Source organism: Pelodiscus sinensis, chromosome 8, assembly GCF_052426305.1.
Source record: "Pelodiscus sinensis isolate ZL-2025 chromosome 8, ASM5242630v1, whole genome shotgun sequence".
Classification (NCBI taxonomy): Eukaryota; Metazoa; Chordata; order Testudines; family Trionychidae; genus Pelodiscus; species Pelodiscus sinensis.
Genome location: NC_143059.1, coordinates 29,445,582 through 29,466,083, shown reverse-complemented (window position 1 = coordinate 29,466,083; position 20,502 = coordinate 29,445,582). Strand labels below are relative to the sequence as shown.

At 45.2% G+C, this 20,502-nt stretch overlaps 1 protein-coding gene across 4 annotated transcripts in view; it reads left to right on the top strand.

Moving 5' to 3' along the window:
• CDH23 (cadherin related 23) overlaps positions 1 to 20,502 on the top strand; it is a 573,109-nt gene that overhangs the window by 216,270 nt on the left and 336,337 nt on the right. For all 4 annotated transcript variants that reach the window (XM_075934954.2, XM_075934952.2, XM_075934956.2 and 1 more), the window contains 2 exons: positions 10,008 to 10,202; positions 16,411 to 16,539. In XM_075934954.2, coding sequence (XP_075791069.2) covers positions 10,008 to 10,202; positions 16,411 to 16,539 — 324 coding nt within the window. The remainder of the gene's footprint in view (positions 1 to 10,007; positions 10,203 to 16,410; positions 16,540 to 20,502) is intronic.

Genomic DNA, 20,502 nt, shown 5'->3' with positions numbered 1-20,502 from the left:
ATATGAATTATAGTGGCAGTTTTCAACGTGAGGAGTGGTTTTTCTTCTTTTCTTGGCAAATTCTTTTTATATTTTGTTTAATACTAAAAAGTTGGATTTGCATATCTGTCGCTGCATTCAGTTGATTTCTGTATTTTGTTTTTGTTGCTGCATAATTCGAGAACCCAGTTTCACACAACTATGTGCTCGTGAAGGTTAATAACTGACGAATTGCACGTCTTGATGAAGCTGAATATTCTTGACATATGCTGCCCCAAAACGTAATCAGAGAAACTTCTTTAAATTTTTATATTAATTGGCCATCTGAAGTGACTTCGATTAGGATTTCATTATCTTGCATAGAAAAACTGACTGGCTTTCCTGTTATACTTAATGGATTTCAAATCCAGTTATTGTTGTCATTTATGGTTGGAAAATACTTCATGATGTTTGTGTATAAATCACAAAGATGATCTGCAATGTCCTGGCCTGGAAGAAGAGTACAGGAGAAAGCTTGGGGAAGAGTTGTCTGGACGGGGGAAGGTACAAGAGGGGACTTAGGGCAGGGTGTCAGAGCATGCTGGGAATGCGGGCTTTTGGTCGAGGGGGAGAGGAGTGAGGGGGATATGGTGCAGGGTCTGGGCATGAGGGGGGATGCTTACCTGGGTTGGCACCCTGCTGCAGCAGGGAAAGCCTGCAGGCAGCACGCTCTTGTTCCTGGAAGGGGGGAAGCTCAGTCTTCTCTTTCTCTCTCACACTCCCACCCACCCACCCTGCCCATGCAGTGGGGAACCCAGCGCAGCTGCAGCACCAGGTCTAGTGTCCTGCTGGCAGGGCGTGTGGGTGGGGAGGGTGTAGAAACCCCAACCTTCTCCACCAGATCAAACTCTGCCACTTCCCCAGCAGGGTGAGGAGGGGTGCAGGGGAGAGAGCAGCAGCAGCAGCATGTGGGGGGCAGCAGAGCCCGAGCATGCCCCGAGGGGGTGCAGCAGAGCCTGAGCACATCCTGGTGTGTGTGTGTGTGTGTGCCGAGGTCCTAGAGCGGCTCCTTGGCTCTGGCCACTCCTTCCCCTCCTCCTCCCAGCAGCAGCTGCCACTATAAATGCTGCCACCTGCACATGAGGCGGAAGCGGCTGCAAGGCACTGGGACAGGGCAGTCCTGTAAGGTAAGGAGGGGCTGCGCCGTGCATGGGGGTGGGGCAGCTGCAGTGGGTGGTAGAGTGGCCAAAGTCGCATGCCCCCAGAAGCCCATCCTCACTGGCAAAGCCCCAATGGGAGCTACCTACGGGTTCTGCAGGGGGCGGGGGAGCAGAATTTTTTCGCGGAACCCCAGCGTTCTGCGGAGCACCATTTGAGAAACACGGATTTAAAGAAATGCCTTTTGTGCTGTACCCCCGTTGTGTTGGACTGGAAAGTGTCTGTCCCAATCTCTCCTCAGTCATACTGATTGCTCCGTCACTCTTTTCTTGGTTTGGACTGTTACGTGTCTCCCAGGTTCCAGCTCTACTTTATGGTCACTGATTCTGTGTTTGGTAAGACTCTGCCCCTGCTTTGCATATTTCACTGCAATGAAGTAGGCTGCTAGTGTAAAGTTCTGTTCAGAGATCTGTACTAGTGTGGCTTGTTTTTTGATGGGCTCTTCCCAGTGACTTGTATATTTGTGTATTTCAGTGTGATTCTGGTCTGTTTATCATTTTTCAGTGTACAGTGGATTGTGTGCTCTGTTGCCTGGGAAGTTAGTCTTGTTGATGACAAACCAATGGAGCATTCTTTGATCTGTATTTAAATGTTGATCTTTTAGTGCTTTGTTGTGAATGTTTCACTGCTTTGGTTGAGAGGATGCTGGAAGTTCAATGTTCTTTTCTTTGTGTTGATTAAGATGGGGAATGAGCCCACTTTGGCTTTGCAGCCATTGCTGCTGCAGTTTCCATATACATGCAGCTGTATAAATACTACAGGTATAGGCTTTATATTGGGATTTTGTCCTAGCTGGTGTAATTGTCCATTACAGTTAGACCCCAGATTTAATTCCCATGTAGTAAACAAACTTAAAATATACAGCTGAATAGTTCTAGCCATTGGTTTGCTGCAAGACTGTGTCTTCTAGTCAGTCATAGAAGGCTCACATAGCTTTCTCATTTCTCCAGCCATTTGAAGCTCTTGATGTGTTTGTTGTAGGGCTCAGGCATGTTCAATATAGGTTTGTTTAACTTTGGGCTTTGCACTAAATGTTGAGTTTGTGGGTGGTGGTTTGGGAGCTTTCTCTAAAATACTGAGATTTTGGTTCTTTCCATACTGTCCTGGAGGGCTATGAACTACAATCTGGTGGTGCTGCTGGTGGTGTGCGGTGGCTATCTTGTGTAGGTAAATACACTGTCAAGAACTGGCTGGCTCATTACCAGACACAGTATTAAGTCCCACTGCAACATCCGGCCAATAAAGGACTTCATGACCTCCAGAGCACAAAAGAGAGAAGTGCCACTAGAGGACAAGGGAGACCTAGCTCAAGAGGTTGCTGGTGGCTGAGTGGGAGCAAGAGTTGCTGCACCTGGAGGCCAGCGTCTAGGAGCTGGCTGTGGAGAGAAGGCCAGGCACTGTGGGATTGCAAGACTCATAGCTTGTCTTGGAAACAACTTTTACTGGCAAGTAGGGTAGTGGTAGCCATAGCTAATGGATCATGAGAAGCAGCCTCCAGATGGCAGTTGTGCAGACTGTTTCAACCAGTATGGACAAAATAACTGAAATCTGGTCAAGGCAATTGGCAAGCTGGGATCTGATTGCCTCCAGGGTGGAACCTCCCTGGCATCAGGCCAGAAACTGCCTTCAGGGGATCAGCTTGAAGCTATTGGTTCATCTTTTGCATGCAACTTAGGCTATGTCTGCACTTAAAAAATTAAGCACAGCCACGGCAGCACTTTAAACGGAAGGTGTGGCTCCCAACACTGTATGTAAACCACCTCCACCAGAGGAATAGCTAACTGTGCTGGGAGTTAGTGCTGTGAAGTGACAGAAAAGATTTTGCATGAGTCACTGTCCTGACACTGTTTTTCTGACAACCCAACAACCCTTTTTATAAACCAGACTAAGGCAAAATCTACACTGGCACTTTACAGAACTGTAACTTTTTGGCTCAGAGGTGTTAACCCTTCCTCCCCCCAAGTGCAGCAGGTCACAGTGCTGGAAAGTGCCAGTGTGAAACAGGCTACAGCTCTGTAATTCCTGTACTCCCGGCACTATTGGCTGCTCCTCTTGTGGAGGTGGTTTACATTGAGTTCTGGGAGGTCTTTTCCCTAGCACTTGTGCCATGGCCACAATTTCTGTTTAAAGCATTAGCTGCAGCAGCACTTTAAACTTTTAAGTGTATGGGAGGGTGAGAGCCTAGTGCTAGATGTGCCTACTGCTTGGTACATCTACCTTTGCCAGACATGTAGGGACTGGTATACCATAGCTGTTAAGTATACCATACAATAGTTAAGTCCAAAGCAGAAAGTGAAGAGTTTCAAAGGGATCTCACAAAACTAGGTGACTGAGCAGCAAAATGGCAGATGAATGTTAATGTTGAGAAATGCAAAGTAATGCATATTGGAAAACATATACCCAACTATAAAATGATGTGGACTAAATTAGCTGTTACCACTCAAGAGATCTTGGAGTTATTGTAGATAGTTCTCTGAAAGCATCCGCTCAATGTGCAGCAGCAGTAAAAAAAGCAAACAATGTTAGGAATCATTAAAAAAGGATAAAGAATAAGACACAGAATAACTTATTGCCTCTGTATAAATCCATGGTATGCCCACATCCTGAATACTGCGTGCAGATGTGGTCACCTCATCTTAAAAAAGATATATTGGCATTGGAAAAAGTTCAGAAAAAGGCAACACAAATGATTAGGGGTATGGAATGGGTGCCACATGAGGAGAGATTAATAAGATTGGGACTTTTCAGCTTAGAAAAGAGCAGACTAAGTGGGGATATGACAGGGGTCTATACAATCATGACCGGTGTGGAGAAAGTAGATCAGGAAAAGTTATTTACTTTTTCCCATAACATAAGAACTAGGGATCACCAAATGAAATGGATAGGTAGCAGATTTAAAACAAACAAAAGTAAGTATTTTTTCACATAATACAGTTAACTTATGGAACTCCTTTCCAGAGGATTTTATGAAACCAGGACTTTAAGAGGGTTAAAAAAAGAACTATATAAATACATAGAGGATAGCTACTTCAATGGCTATTAGCTAGGATGGGTAGGAGTGGTTTCCCTGGCATGTTTGTCAGAATCTGAGAGTGGATGACAGGGCACTTGATGATTACCCCTGTTTTGATCATTCCCTCTGGGACACCTGGCATTGACCACTGTTGAAAGACAGAAAATTGGGCTAGATAGACCTTTGGTCTGACCCAGAATGGTCATTCTTATATTTTTATGTTCACATAGTGACGACCCCCTCCCCCCCTTTGAAATGGCTTGATTACAGCATGGCCAGTTCATCAGTTTAGAAGAGGTATTTTATCTCCAGATTGCTTCATGGGAGTCCTGGGTTAGTGTATTGATGTATATGTTGAGGAGGGTCAAACCTGGGATAGATTCCTGTTTACATCTTTCTGTTGCCCAGAGAAATTGGCATGCATGTTTATTTCTACCCTACATCTAGGGGAATGGTACATGGGTTTAATGATGATGTGATTGTTTCCCACAGTTCCACTTTGGTAATAAGTTGAAGGTTCAGTTCTAAGTGATGGACCAAGTAAAAAAACACTTTTTAAAAATTTGGGGAAGCAGGCAAATATTGCACTTGTTTTCAGTGAGCATATGTAGGGCCTAGACTCGGCCAGTGATTTGATTCCTTTTGGAATGCATTTGACTTCTTTGCATTTACTTGGAGCTGAGATAAACAACTCTTAAATCAGCATGGAGGAGGCAGAAAGTTACATGGGAAACATATAAGCATTTTGTAATGGGCCAGGCACTCAAATGTACAAACATGACTCATCTTGTGTGATTTACTGGTTATACGCATTCATGAGTTGTGCCTTCAGCTAGCTATTTATAAAGAAATACTAAATCATTCCAGAATGTTTACCCAAATGCATCACTCAATTGTGGTGCCTCTTTGTAGACCTAAAGTGCCATCTCTTGCTGTGGAATATTCTGAGTGACCTATTTGTTTGTCACTCTTGGGAGGAAATGGAGGAGGATTTTTAACCTGTTTTGTTTATTTTAAGGAATGTTAATGGAAATTCCTCTGTTATCTGTACATTCTAGCATAGGTATAAGTGCTGCAGAGAACATCTCCTTTCTTAGTGGAGTGCTGTTGTGTTTTCAGTCTGTGCCTCCTGTTTGGGTCTCACCAGAACTCTCACTTGACACGTTTGAATATGAAAAGGCGCTTCAGGGGATAGCTGAGTGAGTCTGTTACAGAAAAAAACAACAAATGGTCTGGTAGCACTTTATAGACTAACAAAACATGTACATAGTATCATGAGCTTTCGTGGGCACAGCCCACTTCTTCAGATGACTGGAGTGGGCTGTGCCCACGAAAGTTCATGATACCATCTACATGTTTTGTTAGTCTATAAAGTGCTACCAGACCATTTGTTGTTTTTGAATATGAAAAGACATTTTCAGGAGCACTTCTTGATATAGGTTCACACCCTTAACCTCTGTGCAAGCCTGAGTTAAATAGGCTTTGAGCAGATATTCTCAGCAAAGCATGGGGTGATGGGATCATCCCCCAAGACTCATGACCATGGAGTAGTAATGGAGCGGCTTCTCAGAATACCTTCAACAGAGCTACGTCTACTGCAGGCTTTTTGCACAAGGACTGTTTTGCGCAAGAGTTCATGTGCAAAAGGTCTTGCGCAAGAGCGCATCCATGCTGCTATGTGCTTTTGCGCAAGAGATGTGCTTTTGTGCAAGAGCGTCCATGGCAGTGTGGATGCTCTTGCGCAAAAAAGCTCTGATGCTCATTTTAACCATAGGGGTTTCTTGCGCAAGAAACTCCTGTTGCCCGTCCACACTGCCTTCTTGCGCTAGAGCTCTTGCACAAGAGAGCTTGTTCCTCGTGGGGAGAGGAATAACTCTTGAGCAAGAAGCCCTCTATTCTGACGCTTTACTGTAATTTACTTGCGCAAGAACATGCGTGCACTGTAGACGCTCCACAAGTTTTTGTGCAAGAACGGCTATTCTTGCACATAAAGCCTGCAGTGTAGACGTAGCCCAGATGTACCAGCCGTAGCTCATGTGCTCTCCTTTCCATAGGGTTTTGGGTCAGTTGGTCCAGGCTGTTTTGGACCTATTGGCCATTCTGTTGCCCAGTCGTGCCTCCAATAAACCTTTTTCTGTTGGTGTGGAGCACAATCCTATATCTGTCAAGGGCACAGAGTGCCCCGAGAAGGTTTTTCAAAATCTGCCCTCTGCAGCAGAACTTCAGTACTTCTAGTGATAGAAATGTAGCTGTGTTAGTCTGGGGTAGTTGAAGCAAAATGCAGGACAATGTAGCACTTTAAAGACTAACAAGATGGTTTATTAGATGATGAGCTTTCGTGGGACAGACCCACTTCCTCAGATCAAATAGTGGAAGAAAGTAGTCACAACCATATATACCAAAGGATACAATTAAAAAAATGAACAAATATGAAAAGGACAAATCACATTGCAGAACAGGAGGGGGTTGCGGGGGGGGGGGGGAAGGAAGGAAGGAAGGTAAGTGTCTGTGAATTGATGATATTAGAGGTAGGGAGAGTGGGATGTTTGTGAGTTAATGGTATTAGAGGTGATAATTGGGGAAACTGTCTTGGTAATGGGTGAGATAGTTCAAATGTTTGTTAAGTCCTTGTTGGCAAGTGTCGAATTTTAACATGAGTGACAGTTCAGAGGATTCCCTTTCAAGTGCAGATGTAAAAGGTCTTCAGTATTTCTGTTGACCTTTGGGCTAATCAATGTGTTTAGAATGGGCAGCAGGATTTTACCTACATCATACAACCTATGCACATCTCTTTCACTTGCATCAGATATGTGACTCTGTCTGCCCACATTGTAGCATAGATATAATAGCACAGCCAGCACCTTAGTACCAGTTAGTAGTGTGAATTACTGAGGTTCTACACTGTAGCTTTTGTTTTTGTCCATGAAGGAAGCAGATGGTGAATAGTAAAGTTAACATGGGCCATATATCCAGGATTGTGAATGTACCTTAGAAACGGATTGTTAAAGGGTCGATGCCCATCTCAGTTTCTGCAGCATTACCAGCTTTGTTAGCTTCAGAATCCCACATCCTTCCTGCTGGCTAGTTTTGAAAAAAAGATATGAGAAATAACTTGGAGGATTTAAATAGTGCATGACATTATGATGATACAAGGTTACAATTAGAGATGGGCAAAATTGATCCACGGGTTGATCAAAACATTTCATGAATTCATATAGGATTCAGAGAATTGTTTCAGCAATAAAACTAACTCAATTTTTTTAAAAAAATTACACAATTTTGTTATTTTTAAAGCAAAACATTTCAAACTGAAACAACTTTTTTTTCAAAATTTACTTATATTTCATTTAAAAAATAAAGCTTTTTTGTTTAAGGAAAAAAATATTGTAGGGACACTTTTTGGTTCCTCCCTCCCCCTCACAAACACCCTGGATTTTGAATTACCAGTGAAAGAAAAATGTTCATTTCATAGTGCTAGTCATCGTATTGGTGGGGGGTTTTGTGCAATGTGATGTTTTGACATTACCCTTACATTGCAACATCATGATGATGATAAATGTCAGTGCAACTTGAAACAAGTTAGATAAACCTGAATAAACAACATTGTTAGTTTGTTTGACTGCAGCTGTGCTAGTCAGCTTGTCATTTAGTCAAATATCTACCCTACTTAAATCTCACCTGCACAGCTTACCTCTCTCATATATGTGGCTGCATGTCTCTTTATAACATGAGCCTAGAGACACTGGACCCCCTTCCTTGTGGATAATGTACACTAAAAATACAAAGTCTGAAACCCTGTTCACGTGTAACTTTAATATAGGCGAAGTACAAGAGGGAGAGCCTGACCAGTGAATTTCTGAGAGAGGAGAGTAATTGACTTTATCCTCAACCAGAATCCAGGCTTCATAGCCGTCTTGATTCCAAACTACTTTTCCATCCGCAAGAAACTTTGTTGACCAAACCTAAACTTATCACATCTGTAACCCTGAATCCTCTGTGTGGTTTCAGTTTTGGAACAACTGTGCTGCCTTGGGGGCTAGAGAATGAATTCCTTTCAAAGGCTGTTTTTTTTTGGCTATTGTATGAAATACAATACCAGCTAAATCAAACTCTTCTTTTTCACAGCCAGCCATGCAGTCTGATAATTGTTGGTGACCAGAGCAGATTTGCATGTTAAAAGGAGTGACTGGGGACACTTAAAAAGAAGTGGAAACATATTCATCAAGGCTAGCTTTATCCTTATGAATATTATTATTCCTAGGGACAATACCCACAGACCTCATCAGAGCAGGCCTCTATTTAGACTCCTTTTTTCTCCATTAATAGTTAATTTGTAATGGTTGGAGAGACTTAATGCTTATTCTGTGCAGTTCACCAGAAGGAATTAAAGATGGAGCCTGTAAGGTGCTCTCTAGCAGCAGTAGTGCACTGCATTGGAAGGGTAGTTGGAATTGAAAGGATGTGCTAAGGGGAAGGGCAGGCTGTGGGGCAGCTGGGAAGGACAGCTTTCTCAGGAAGTGTATAACGCTGGAGTTGTATAATGCAGATTTGCCTGCATGGAATGAACAGAATCATAAGGCATTACTAGCAGGCAGCTAACACTGCTGGTGGCCCACTTGATGCTAATAAAAGGGGACTAGATTTCTGAAATAGAAATTGGAGACACCATGTCTCCCCATCAGAGGGGGAGGTGTAGCAGGGTTTTGGTAGAGGGGGGCTAGAAAGAAGGTTCTTGTTGTGATTCCTAATGAAGTAGTGCTTAACAACGATTGCTCCCTATCCTTTCCTACCAGAGAGGAATCTCTTCTCACTCTCTGCAACTTTCATTCCTCTATCAGAAGCAGTGGGGGAGTGGAACAGCGGGGGGCAGGGGTCCATGGTGGGTCCCAACTACCCACTGGGACCTCCTGCGTACAGGGGCTGCTGTCGGCTAGGCAGGCAGCCCGGATCGCACTGTGTTTGGGTCCAAGCCCTGCTGCAGCTCTGCAATTTAAAACACACTGACTAGGCACCGGGGGGAGGCTGCCCAGCTCCTACTACTTTTTAAATTGCAGAGCATCATGGGGTTTGGTCCCACACCTGGTGCAAGTGAGGACTGAACTAGGCTGCCTATCGACTAATCAGGTAGTTGATAGAATTTTTATCGACTACTCAGTTAAATACCCACCTCTTAATAACCCTATTTTGATTGCTGTATATGGTATAATTTTTCTGACTTTAAAGATTTACTTTCAAGAATGTGTATCTAAGTTGCATGTGTACAAAATGGAGTGGTTTTGTCCGAAAAGGATAATTGTGCTCTTACAGCTAATTAACAAAAGGAAATGCCAAACTGTGTTTGTAGTTTCTGATTTTGTATGCTTGGCTGTGTATATACAGATTACTTACTCATTTATGAAAATTTAGACTGTAATATGTATGTAATCTGGCCAGGTTTCAGTTGATGTAGTGGCTGTAACTCAGTATTTCATGTAAATTCTAGCAGTAGTGTTACATTTAGTACAATTCTTTTTGCTCTTTTTCTAAATGCCAGAGGTAAAAAAATTGAGTAATTTAATGTTGAAATAAATGTTCTTTTGGGCTGAGAAGAAACAAGAAGTTTCAGTTATCAGAGAGATTTTTCTGGCAAGTCATAAGTGTCGAAAACAGGTGTTTAGATTGAAAGTATCTTCTTGACCACAACTGTGTAATTATTATCATAACTACATTGACATTTTTATAGCAATGACAATGCTGTAATAAGACAGCAACTGCATACCATATAAACATCCTAAAACACAGAGAGCTTGTTTATTGTATTCACATTTTTTACTTCCAGAATACTCCAGTGGGAACTCCCATTTTCATAGTGAATGCCACAGACCCAGACCTGGGGGCAGGAGGCAGTGTGCTGTACTCCTTTCAGCCTCCGTCTAGCTTCTTCACCATTGACAGTGGCCGCGGCATTGTTTCAGTGATACGAAGGCTGGATTATGAAATCACCCAGGCCTACCAGCTCCAGGTCAATGCAACGGTGAGTAAGGCCATCTGCTTCATTTAATTCTTATGCTTGGCATTTGAGACACTTCAGCTGCCGTGGAAAGAATATATTACAGCCTTGTTTTATCTCTTCTCCTTTTACTTTCCCTTTAGAGTCCTGGGTTCAGGTGGATTGCAACAGTAAAGTTCTATTTTAGAATATTTTAAGTGGTCACATAGGTGAGGTTAGGAGGATTTTATTTAAGCAAATGCATGCAATATGTGTAGTCAAGCTACCTTACACTTGGGCGTGGAACGAGGTGTACAGATAGATCGGAATGGCTACATAGTTCGAACTATCTAGCCCGTGCCACGTGTAGCCGCGCGGCACGGGGTTCGAACAAGCCGGCTTTTAAAAATGGCGGAGCTGGCTTTATGCTAATGAAGCCCGGGAAATTCAAATCCCGGGCTTCATTAGCAAGTTCGGTATGCATACATTACCCCCCTAGTTCGAACTAGGGGGGTAGTGTAGACATAACCCTCTTTTCCTGAGTCAGTTTGCATGGCCAGCTATGGTTTTTTAGTTACAGTGTAGATATATCTTTTAAAGACAGTGGGCCCAGGCCAACCAGCCCCTGTTTCAAGGCATGGCCCTTTTAAAGAAAGGATCAGGAAGATCAGTCATCCAGCTGGGAAGGGGGACCAGGTGTTTTAGTCAGATGACTATAACTCAGTTCAGGCTAAGAGCCTGTGTGGAGCTTGAAGAGGGGAGCCTACAGTCTGGAGAGATGTGGGAGGGGGGGGCTTCCCAGCACACAATATGAACCCTGATAAGGGAGAGCTATGGTTTTTAGTGAGGACTAGAGCACTGTGTGAGCAAGCAAGTCTGAGTACCTTATCCCAAGGGAGAAGAAGTTTGGCCAGAGTGAAGGCAGCAAGCATAGAAGAGGCCCTGAGAAGGAGCAGCAGGGCAATTTGCAACTATGTGGGACAGAGAGGTTTTTTTGCCAAAATCAGTTCATCAAATAAACTGGGTGTCTGGGAGCACGCAGCTGATGGAGAGTTATGTACAGGAGCTAGTTCTTTTCCTGAAGGGGAAAGGTGATGAAGCGACATTTGACCAGTTCTCCAGGACGTGTTGAATACCTAGGACCATTTCAGCTAAACTGGGACTGTTAGAAGGTATGACAGAGTTGAGCTGCTAGGGTCTTCCCCGCAAGTACCCATGGCTGGGGGAGGGCTGAGAGAGACTCTGTGGAATGGAGCCACAGAGACAGAAGATAATTACAATTAAGCATCTGATTCTGTGCCTTGATCTCTGACTTGATGTTTCAATCAGTGATGCTGCAAGTCACAAGGCTTGGAAATGGCAGAGATGCTTAATGACTTCTTTATTCAGTCTTCACTGAGAAGACTGAAGGAATGCCTAACATAGTAAATGCTAGTGGGAAGGGGGTAGGTTTAGAACATAAAATAAAAAAAGAACAAGTTAAAAATCACCTAGAAAAGTTAGATGCCTGCAAGTCACCAGGGCCTGATGAAATGTATTCTAGAATACTCAAGGAGCTGATAGCCTCTAGCTATCATCTTTGAAAAATTATGGGAGACAGAAGAAATTCCAGAAGACAGGAAAAGGGCAAATATAGTGCCCATTTATAAAAAGGGAAATAAGAACAATACAGGAAACTAAAGACCAGTTAGTTTAACTTCTGTGCCAGGGAAGATAATGAAGCAAGGAATCAAGGAAATCGTCTGTAAACACTTGGAAGGTGGCAAGGTGATAGGGAACAGCCAGCATGGATTTGTAAAGAACAAATCATGTCAAACCCATCTGATAGCTTTTTTTGATAGGATAACAAGTCTTGTGGATAAGGGAGAAGCGGTGGATGTGGTATACCTAGACATTAGTAAGGCATTTGATACGGTCTCCCATGATATTCTTATCAATAAACTAGGCAAATACAACTTAGATGGGGCTACTATAAGGTGGGTGCATAACTGGCTGGATAACCGTACTCAGAGAGTAGTTATTAATGGTTCACAATCCTGCTGGAAAGGAGTAACAAGTGGGGTTCTGCAGGGGTCTGTTTTGGGACCGGTTCTGTTCAATATCTTCAGGTATCTAAAAGGGTGTCATAAGGAGGAGGGAGAAAACTTGTTCATCTTGGCCTCTGAGGATAGAACAAGAAGCAATGGACTTAAACTGCAGCAAGGGAGGTGTAGGTTGGACATTAGGAAAAAGTTCCTAACTGTCAGGGTGGTCAAACACTGGAATAAATTGCCCAGGGAGATTGTGGAATCTCCATCTGTGGAGATATTTAAGAGTAGGTTAGATAAATGTCTATCAGGGATTGTCTAGACAGTATTTGGTCCTGCCATGAGGGCAGGGGACTGGACTCGAGGTCCCTTCCAGTCCTAGTATTCTATGATTCTAGAGTGCCATGAAGTATGCTTTGCAATTCAATGTCAAAGCCAAACTATGATTGCATTGTGGCCTCCTATGACTCTGTTCATTAATGACTTGGCTTTCCAGCTCCTTCAGGACAGGTGCCCCTGCCCAAGCATTCCATGTCTAGACACAACTGAAGCGAGTTTAGTGATCTCCTCCTAAGTGTGAGTGTCTACTTGTCATATTAGAAAGCCACATGTGCTACAGCAGCATGGTCAGTGTGAGCTCAGAAGAGGCCAGGTTTGAGTTCTTCCTGGTGGAGTGGAGTGTAAGTCCAAGCTTTGGGATAGAAAGGAGTATTGTGGGTGAGCACTGGGGTGGGGCCGGGCTTCTGTTTGACAGAACTAAGGTCACACTGGCAGAGCCTGTTCAGCTGCAGAAGCCTGTGCAGTGCCTGCCTGCATGGTGCAGGCCACCAGCCTGCACAATCAGTCTAACTTCACCAGACTGAAACTAAGCTTGAAAAAGTAGAAGTTTTTATCTGAAGAAAAGAAAATCATCAAGCCAACAGTGATGATGGCAGAGTAGCAGGAGAGTGTGAGTCAGAAACAAGCATCCATCAAGGCCATAAACACTAAGGCCTATGTGTTAAGAAGGTAATGTACAAGCTGTGTTGTTGAATGCAGGTTAAATTAACATTAATCTCCTGGCAATCAGTCCTTTTTGGTGTTGAAAACTATTTGCAGAAATGTGCAGTAACCTCTAATATTTTGCCTTTCATCATTGAGCTTAATGGTTGGGTAACGAGACTTGTTTATCTCCATTCATGTTCTCATCCATTCTGCTTCTCTTCTACTGAAAATGTAACACATTAGCACTTTATTTGGCAAAGGGCTACATGAGCTAGCATGGGCTTGGGGCTCCCATTATGGAGAGACGAGTTCAGGGGTCGGCAATCTTTCAGAAGTGGCACGCCAAGGTCGAATTTATTAACAGAGCTGTGTGCGGAGGGGAGACAGGGGCAGGTGGGATACGGTGACCATATTTTCTGAACAAGCTGCAGTTAGGTAGAATGGTTTAATTTAATTTGTTAAACAGTTTAAGTGTTTTAACTTCCTCATGATAGTTTATCAAACGTCATTTTAAATAAAGTAAAATATTAATTTATGTCCAACATAAAAGGCTTCAATGTTTTCTTTCTTTATGGCAGGGATGGGGAACCTTTTTTTGGGTCGAGGATCACTGGCCCACAGAAAAATCAGTTGGGGACCACACAAATGAGAAGCAAAATAATTCCTCCAAAAAACCCCAACCCTCACTGAATGTGGCCCCCAAATGAGATATCTCACTCCTCTGTGCTCTAGCCTCACAGGGTGAGAGGAAGGGACAGGGAGGTTTGAGGTTCAGGGTTTCCAAAAGGACAGATTTACTTTTCTGAGGTCCTGGTGTTAGTGAATTTTATGGACCCCGTTAGGCTCTGAGGTAGGGACAAAAATGAGGGTGTCCAAGACAGGGCTGCCAGCGAGTGGGATAGGAATGGGGTGCAGGATCTGGAAGAGAGGTAGGGTGCAGAAGGGGGAGAGGTTGGGAACTCTGGGTGGGAGGTAAGGTGCTGAAGCAGGCTAGAAGTGGGGGGTCTGGCCAGGTGGAAGGAACAGGAGCAAGGGAGGGTGTTGGAGCTAGCTGTGCGGTCTTGTTGTGGGGAGGGGAATAAATGAGGGAATTGGGATCTGGGGCTCTGGGAATGGGGGGGAGGGATGCTTACTTGGCTTCACACCCCCTTGCAACGACTGCTGTGGCCATGAGATCCAGGGCCGGCCCTGGAGGAGCTGCTGTTGCAGCCATGTGGGATGAGAGAAATTACAGAGAAGTGCTCAGAGATCTCGGGTGCTAAGAAACTTTGCACGAGAACAGCAGAAAGTGGAATTTAGAGAGTGGAAAGCCGGAGCTAGAGCTGGGATGTTGCCGAATCCCATTCAGGGGCTGGGGCTTCTCGGGGCATGTAGAGGGGTGACCAGCTGGACACTCCCAGGTTTTGGGGTTCCTGCTGCCCTGCATTTTTCTGAACTCCCACAGTAAAGCAGCCTCCTTGCAAAGGGTGCACCAGGAGAAAGAGGCACCAGTGCCACTCACGCACCCGGTGCATGGATCTGGATGGGAGTGGGAAGGTCAGAAGGGCTTGGCCACTCAGGCACCAGGGGCAGCACTATGCAGGTGAGGCAAGGCATAAGCCAGGGCTACATAGCTTAGGCTCCCCTCAGCCCAGCGGCACTGTGACCCCAACTGGGCAGTGGCTGACCGCAGGAAACACCCAGACCCCAGGTTTGGTGAGGGGAGGAGGGACGTAGCCACTATGGGGTGGAGCTTGGGGACTAGAGCCCCCCGCAGGCAGCCAAGACACACGCAGGGTGACATGGATCCTCCTACTGCACTGACCTGGGATCAACACAAGCCAGACCTACCTGAGCCATCAATGCTGCCTGCCCGGCCTGGTCTGTCGCCGCCACCTCCACCATGTGACCCAGGCCAGAATGAAGAGGGGTGGGCCAACAAGAGTCTTCTGGGTCAGAGGCACTTCCAGGGGCCTGGCAGTTGCTGTGGCTGCTGTGGGTCGGCTCGAGGGGAATTTGTGCTGCTGAGGAGCCTCAGCCCCAGCTGCCTCCTCCCCAGGGCTGCCTTCTCCCACTACAGCAAAGCTCCGCGTGGTGCGCCAGGGGCTGACCTCCCACTGCATGCCAGTGAAAATCGGCTCGCCTGTTGCTTATGGTGTGCGTGCCGCGGATTGCCAACCCCAGGACTACTGCAAGAGAGCTCCTGTTACAGCAGACCTCTCCTGATGTGGGACAGTGCCTGCGTGGACACAGTCCCAACTACTGCTTCCCACTGTTGGGAAAGTTCCATCTGTGGCATGTTAGCCACTGTGGCTGTAGTAGAGTGCATACTGCAACAGTCCTGTGTGGCAGTAATAGGACTCAGTGGTACGGGTGCCTACTTCACTGTCTTGAGACCATTGCGGGTTATTTCTCTTGCAAGCTAAGCCATGTTTGAACCCAGACGTCCAGCAGTGAAAAGCGTACAATAGCCCAATCACCCTCAGCCCCCTGGCTTGAAATGTTCCAGGGCTGTTGCTTTAAAGGTTTTCATAACAAGACCTCCTACACACTTGTTCCAAGCTCTCACCTCCCTACATCACAGGAATCAATTTGCTGAACATAGAAAGAGAGCTGCAGTTGTACTAATCTTGCCCAACTTCTTTAGAATAGAATAGAAGTGGGTGACTTTTGACTTATTTAAACTAAAAATGTTACCTACTTGCAAACGATTTTAATATCACGAGGGCATGCTGTCCCATGTCTAAAATGTTTGCATTTTAACCCATTATGTCAATTGTAGAAATTAAAATTAAGGGTTGCTATTTGTGGAGCCTCTACACATGACCATGTTATGGGCCCTTGTTAGTTACTAGCAGCCACTGCACTAGCAGTTAAGAAAATCTATAGCTTTAGTTAAAGCTAAGACATTTCAATATAAGTAAACTATGGATTGAAATATTGGTTAAACAAAAAAGCAGACTCTGTTCCATTCAAAATAGAGAAAAAAACACAATGTTTACTAAATTGTACAGAGCAAATCTTGAGGAGAAAAACATGTTATTTTCCAGCTCAGAGAGATGTGTTGACCACACTAACTTCACAAGATAGTTTTAAGAAAAAGTGATTTCCTGTAGTATTTATAAATCCCAACCTCCTCGTGGATGAGATGGCAGGAATTCTGTAAGTGCAAATCTGAGACACTTTACCATTGTGTGGGATGAACGATTTTTCTGGGTATCTCTGTTCTTATCGTATATTTTTCCCCCTCTCTGGGTTTCCAGGATCAAGATAAAAGCAAGCCCCTGTCCACTTTGGCTAACCTGGCAATCACCATCACAGATGTGCAAGATATGGATCCAGTCTTCATCAACCTGCCTTACAGCACGAACATCTATGAAAATTCACCTCCGGTAAGGGCGTCTTTTTCTTGCAGTGAGAAGGGAAGTGAGCTATGGCTAAGGGGATAAAGAACACTAGACATCATAATGCTGGGGATGAATAATCTCCTGTCAAGTACTGTGGCTTCCTCCTCTCAGGATGGTTTCCTTTGGTTCCTCTGTCCCAATTTTCAGGTGTTGAATCTGGGCTTTGTATGTCCAAATGCAAACACCACAGCATAGTTTTTGTTCTGCAGAACAAACAGGGTCAGTGGCAGATAGTCCTTGGTCTGAGGTTTACTAAAGCTGTTAGTTATGACAGTAACAAGGTAATAAGGTATCTGCTCGCTCTTGGGGAGGGGTAGCTTGACTTACGGTAGCATTCTCAAAAATCTCTGCATCCTGTATGCCATTGAGAGTCAATGGTATTTACATTTCAAAGTAATTTTTGAAGACTTTGCCCATAAAGCACGTGTTCTCTATACTTCGAAAATTACATTCTGTCCTAAAATTATCATGTGCTAGATTTCCATGCACTCACATAACACATCTGGAATCCTATGTTCAAATACTTAATTAGCTCACAGTTTAATTTGTTCATCTCATCCAGCTACACAATGTAACATACAGATGCACAAGAACAACCAAGAATGAGAATAAATGTAGTGTGGATTGGCGTTGAATGTACATGCTGTATAAAGGCTCATTACAGGAATAGGCACAGTGGCTACAAATCAAAGTTAAGGTGAGTTGGTGATATTGGCACTGGATGAACCTTCTTCAGACTCGACTATTCTTAACTCAGGCTTGGGTTACATATGCCTCACTTTCATAGCTCTATATTCATCTATAGAGGTTCTCAATTCCACCCCCAGAATTCCAAGTAATTTCTTCTGCATTTATTGTATGCTCGTACTGAAGAATTTCTAAAATACTGCATACTAACTAGAACATTACAAAGTCTGTGTGAATGGGCCTGGTAGACCTGCACGCTAGACAGGAAATATAGGGTGAATACATTTTTAGCATCCTCTGAGTGTGTGGTGGGACTGTCACCAGTGCACAGAGAAAATGGTTGTAAATCAGATTGGAAATCAAGCATCAGTATGGATAATTAACAATTAGAACAATGTACCTTGGATTTTAGTGTAGTCTTCATCACTAAGAAGGTTTAAATCAAGATTGGATGTTTTTCTAAAAGATCTGTTATAAGAATTATTTTGGGGAAGCTCCATGAGAATCAGACTAAATTATCACAATAGTGTCTTCTGGCCTTGAGAGAGATGAATATTTGATGGTGGAAAAATTATTATTATGTGTTTGATGGGACAAATGTCGTGATATTATGAAGTCATGTCAGCATATCGCAATGCAATGTACATGGTAGAGTGAATGTAGGAGGACTTTATAAGCAATGCTTGTGATATTCAAATCACTCCTTTGAAAACAGGACAATCTTAAAAATACAGACACATCATGGAAATTCTAAATACATTTGATCTTAGCTGAAAGGCTGAGAAGTGATTCAAGACGGAAGATGCAGTTAATAGATACAAGTGACTACATGAATTATACTCACATGAAATCCTGTCCTGTTTATATTAAGCATTTTTTCATCAAAGTTCCTACTTAGAGTGTTATTAACAAAAAAAAAAGATATGAAATGAAAATCCTCATTATGAGCAAAGATTATAGACTAGATCACCTTCACAGAGTGACTTTGTAACTGTGTAAAGACTCTCTCTTACATTAAATGACAGAATAGCAAGAAAAGCTAAATAGTCCCTTCATGTTGTTGTTTACACTAACATACCTAACAATTACTTTCTGAAAGTATAGTTCTCCGCCTGGACAAAATAACTAAAGAATCCATGTTTGAGGTGCAATATGAGATCAATCCATAACTACTAAGTCACAATCTAACAGATTTCCAGTTTGTTAAATATTTATTGTCTCCTGTTCTTCCATTGCATCTGGAAAAAATCATATAATAGCATCAAAGAGAAAAAGAGGTGGAAACAAAATTCGGATCCGTCCAAGTGTCCTCATTCTCCATATAAAATGCATGAGAGTGCAGCTTGTAAAATTTCCTCGTCACTTTCTCTATCACATTGGTACATGCAGTAGATGGGAGCTCAGAGGATCTGTATGGTGGAGTGTAAAGATGGGCATATTTTTCCTTCAGGGGACAACTTCTGAAGTCTGTAAAGAACATAAGAACACAAATCTCTGTGCAAATGCTGAAGCTGGGCTGTGCCACTTTTGTAAGACAAGAAATGTCTCATCAAAGCACCAGCCAGGTGGTGTTATCTACAGGACCTCTTTCCTTTCAGATCTCCAAGCTGTCTGCCTTTACCTCTAGTCTGGAGGCTTTGTGACCTAATAGTCTCAATATATATGGGTACGTCTACACTACAGCGCTAATTCGAACTAACTTAGTTCGAATTAGTTAATTCGAACTAACGCATCTAGAACTAAAAACTAGTTCGAATTAGCATTTTGCTAATTCGAACTAGCGCGTCCACACTGATTGGACGCAGGGGCGCATTTAAGGGCAGCTGAAACCGGTTCTGGCAGGGCATCAGGTCAGTAGTTGCTTTGTGTGGCTGCTGTCTGAGGCTATCTGAGGCTCGTGCTTAAAGGGACCCCCCTGGACAGCCGGTTCTCAGCTTTTCCTGCTTGCTTGCCAACCTCGCCGAGGGACAGCAAAGCATTGGTCTCTGTGCCCGTCTGTGTCGGTGCTTCCCTTCGGGGACGCCGCCGCAGGTGGCAACATGGAGCCAGAGCTCGCCCTGCACCTTCTGGTGCACTTTCTGGACTTGCTGCTGCAAGCCTGCCAGCAATGGCTCGAGGCTGCCTGGCACCACCTGGTGCACGTCAGCCCCCTGCCTCTCCGCCTGGCCGCCCTGGGGGCCGTGGAGGAGCCGCGGCGGCGCCCCGGCACTGGCGTGCCCCGCCGCATCTGGCATCTGGACACCAGCAGCGACTGGTGGGACCGCATCGTCCTGGAGCGCTGGGAAGACCGACAGTGGACCCAGAACTTCAGGATGAGGAGGGACACCTTCCTGGAGCTCTGCGAGTGGCTCACCCCTGCTCTGCGCAGAAGGTACACTCGCATGAGGCCTGCCATTGCCCTCTGGAAGCTCTCCATGCCGGACAGCTACCGATCCGTCGGGAACCAGTTCGGCGTGGGGAGATCCACCGTCGGAGCGGTGCTTATGCAGGTATGGCACTCGTTGGCCACTGTGCCGGAGGGGGGAGGGGGACTGCAAGGAGGGGATGGGCCGCCCCAGGGACAAAGGGGGGGCAGGAGGAGGCGAAAGCACCCTGCACCGGAGGGGTCGGTCTGTCCCGGCCGTACTACACGCCGCCAGGGGGGTTGCTTCTGGGAATGGGGCGCGGGGCACTGCCAGGGCACGAATGCTCCCAGCCATCCGGGCGTCCCACTGATTGGCGCTTTGCTGTCTCTCTCCCCGCAGGTGGTCAAGGCCATCAACCGGGTGCTGCTCCACAGGGTGGTCCGCCTTGCCGACCCGGACGCCGTCATCCGGGGATTTGGCGCCCTCGGCTTCCCCAACTGTGGGGGGGCCATCGACGGGACGCACATCCCCATCCGTGCACCGGAACACCAGGCGTCCCGTTACGTGAACCGCAAGGGGTACTTCTCCGTGATCCTGCAGGCCGTGTGTGACCACCGGGGACCGTTCACGGACATTAATGTGGGCTGGTCCGGCAAAGCACACGACGCCCGGGTGTACCGCAACTCCTCCGTGTGCCAGCGGCTGCAGGACGGGACCTTCTTCCCCGACCGCCACATCAGGGTCGGGGACGTGGACATGCCCGTGTGCCTGGCGGGGGATGCCGCCTACCCACTTCAGCCGTGGCTGATGAAGCCCTACACGGGGCACCTCAATCCCTCCCGCCAGGCCTTCAATGCCAGGCTGACCAGGGCCCGCATCGTGGTGGAGGGGGCCTTCGGGCGACTGAAAGCCCGCT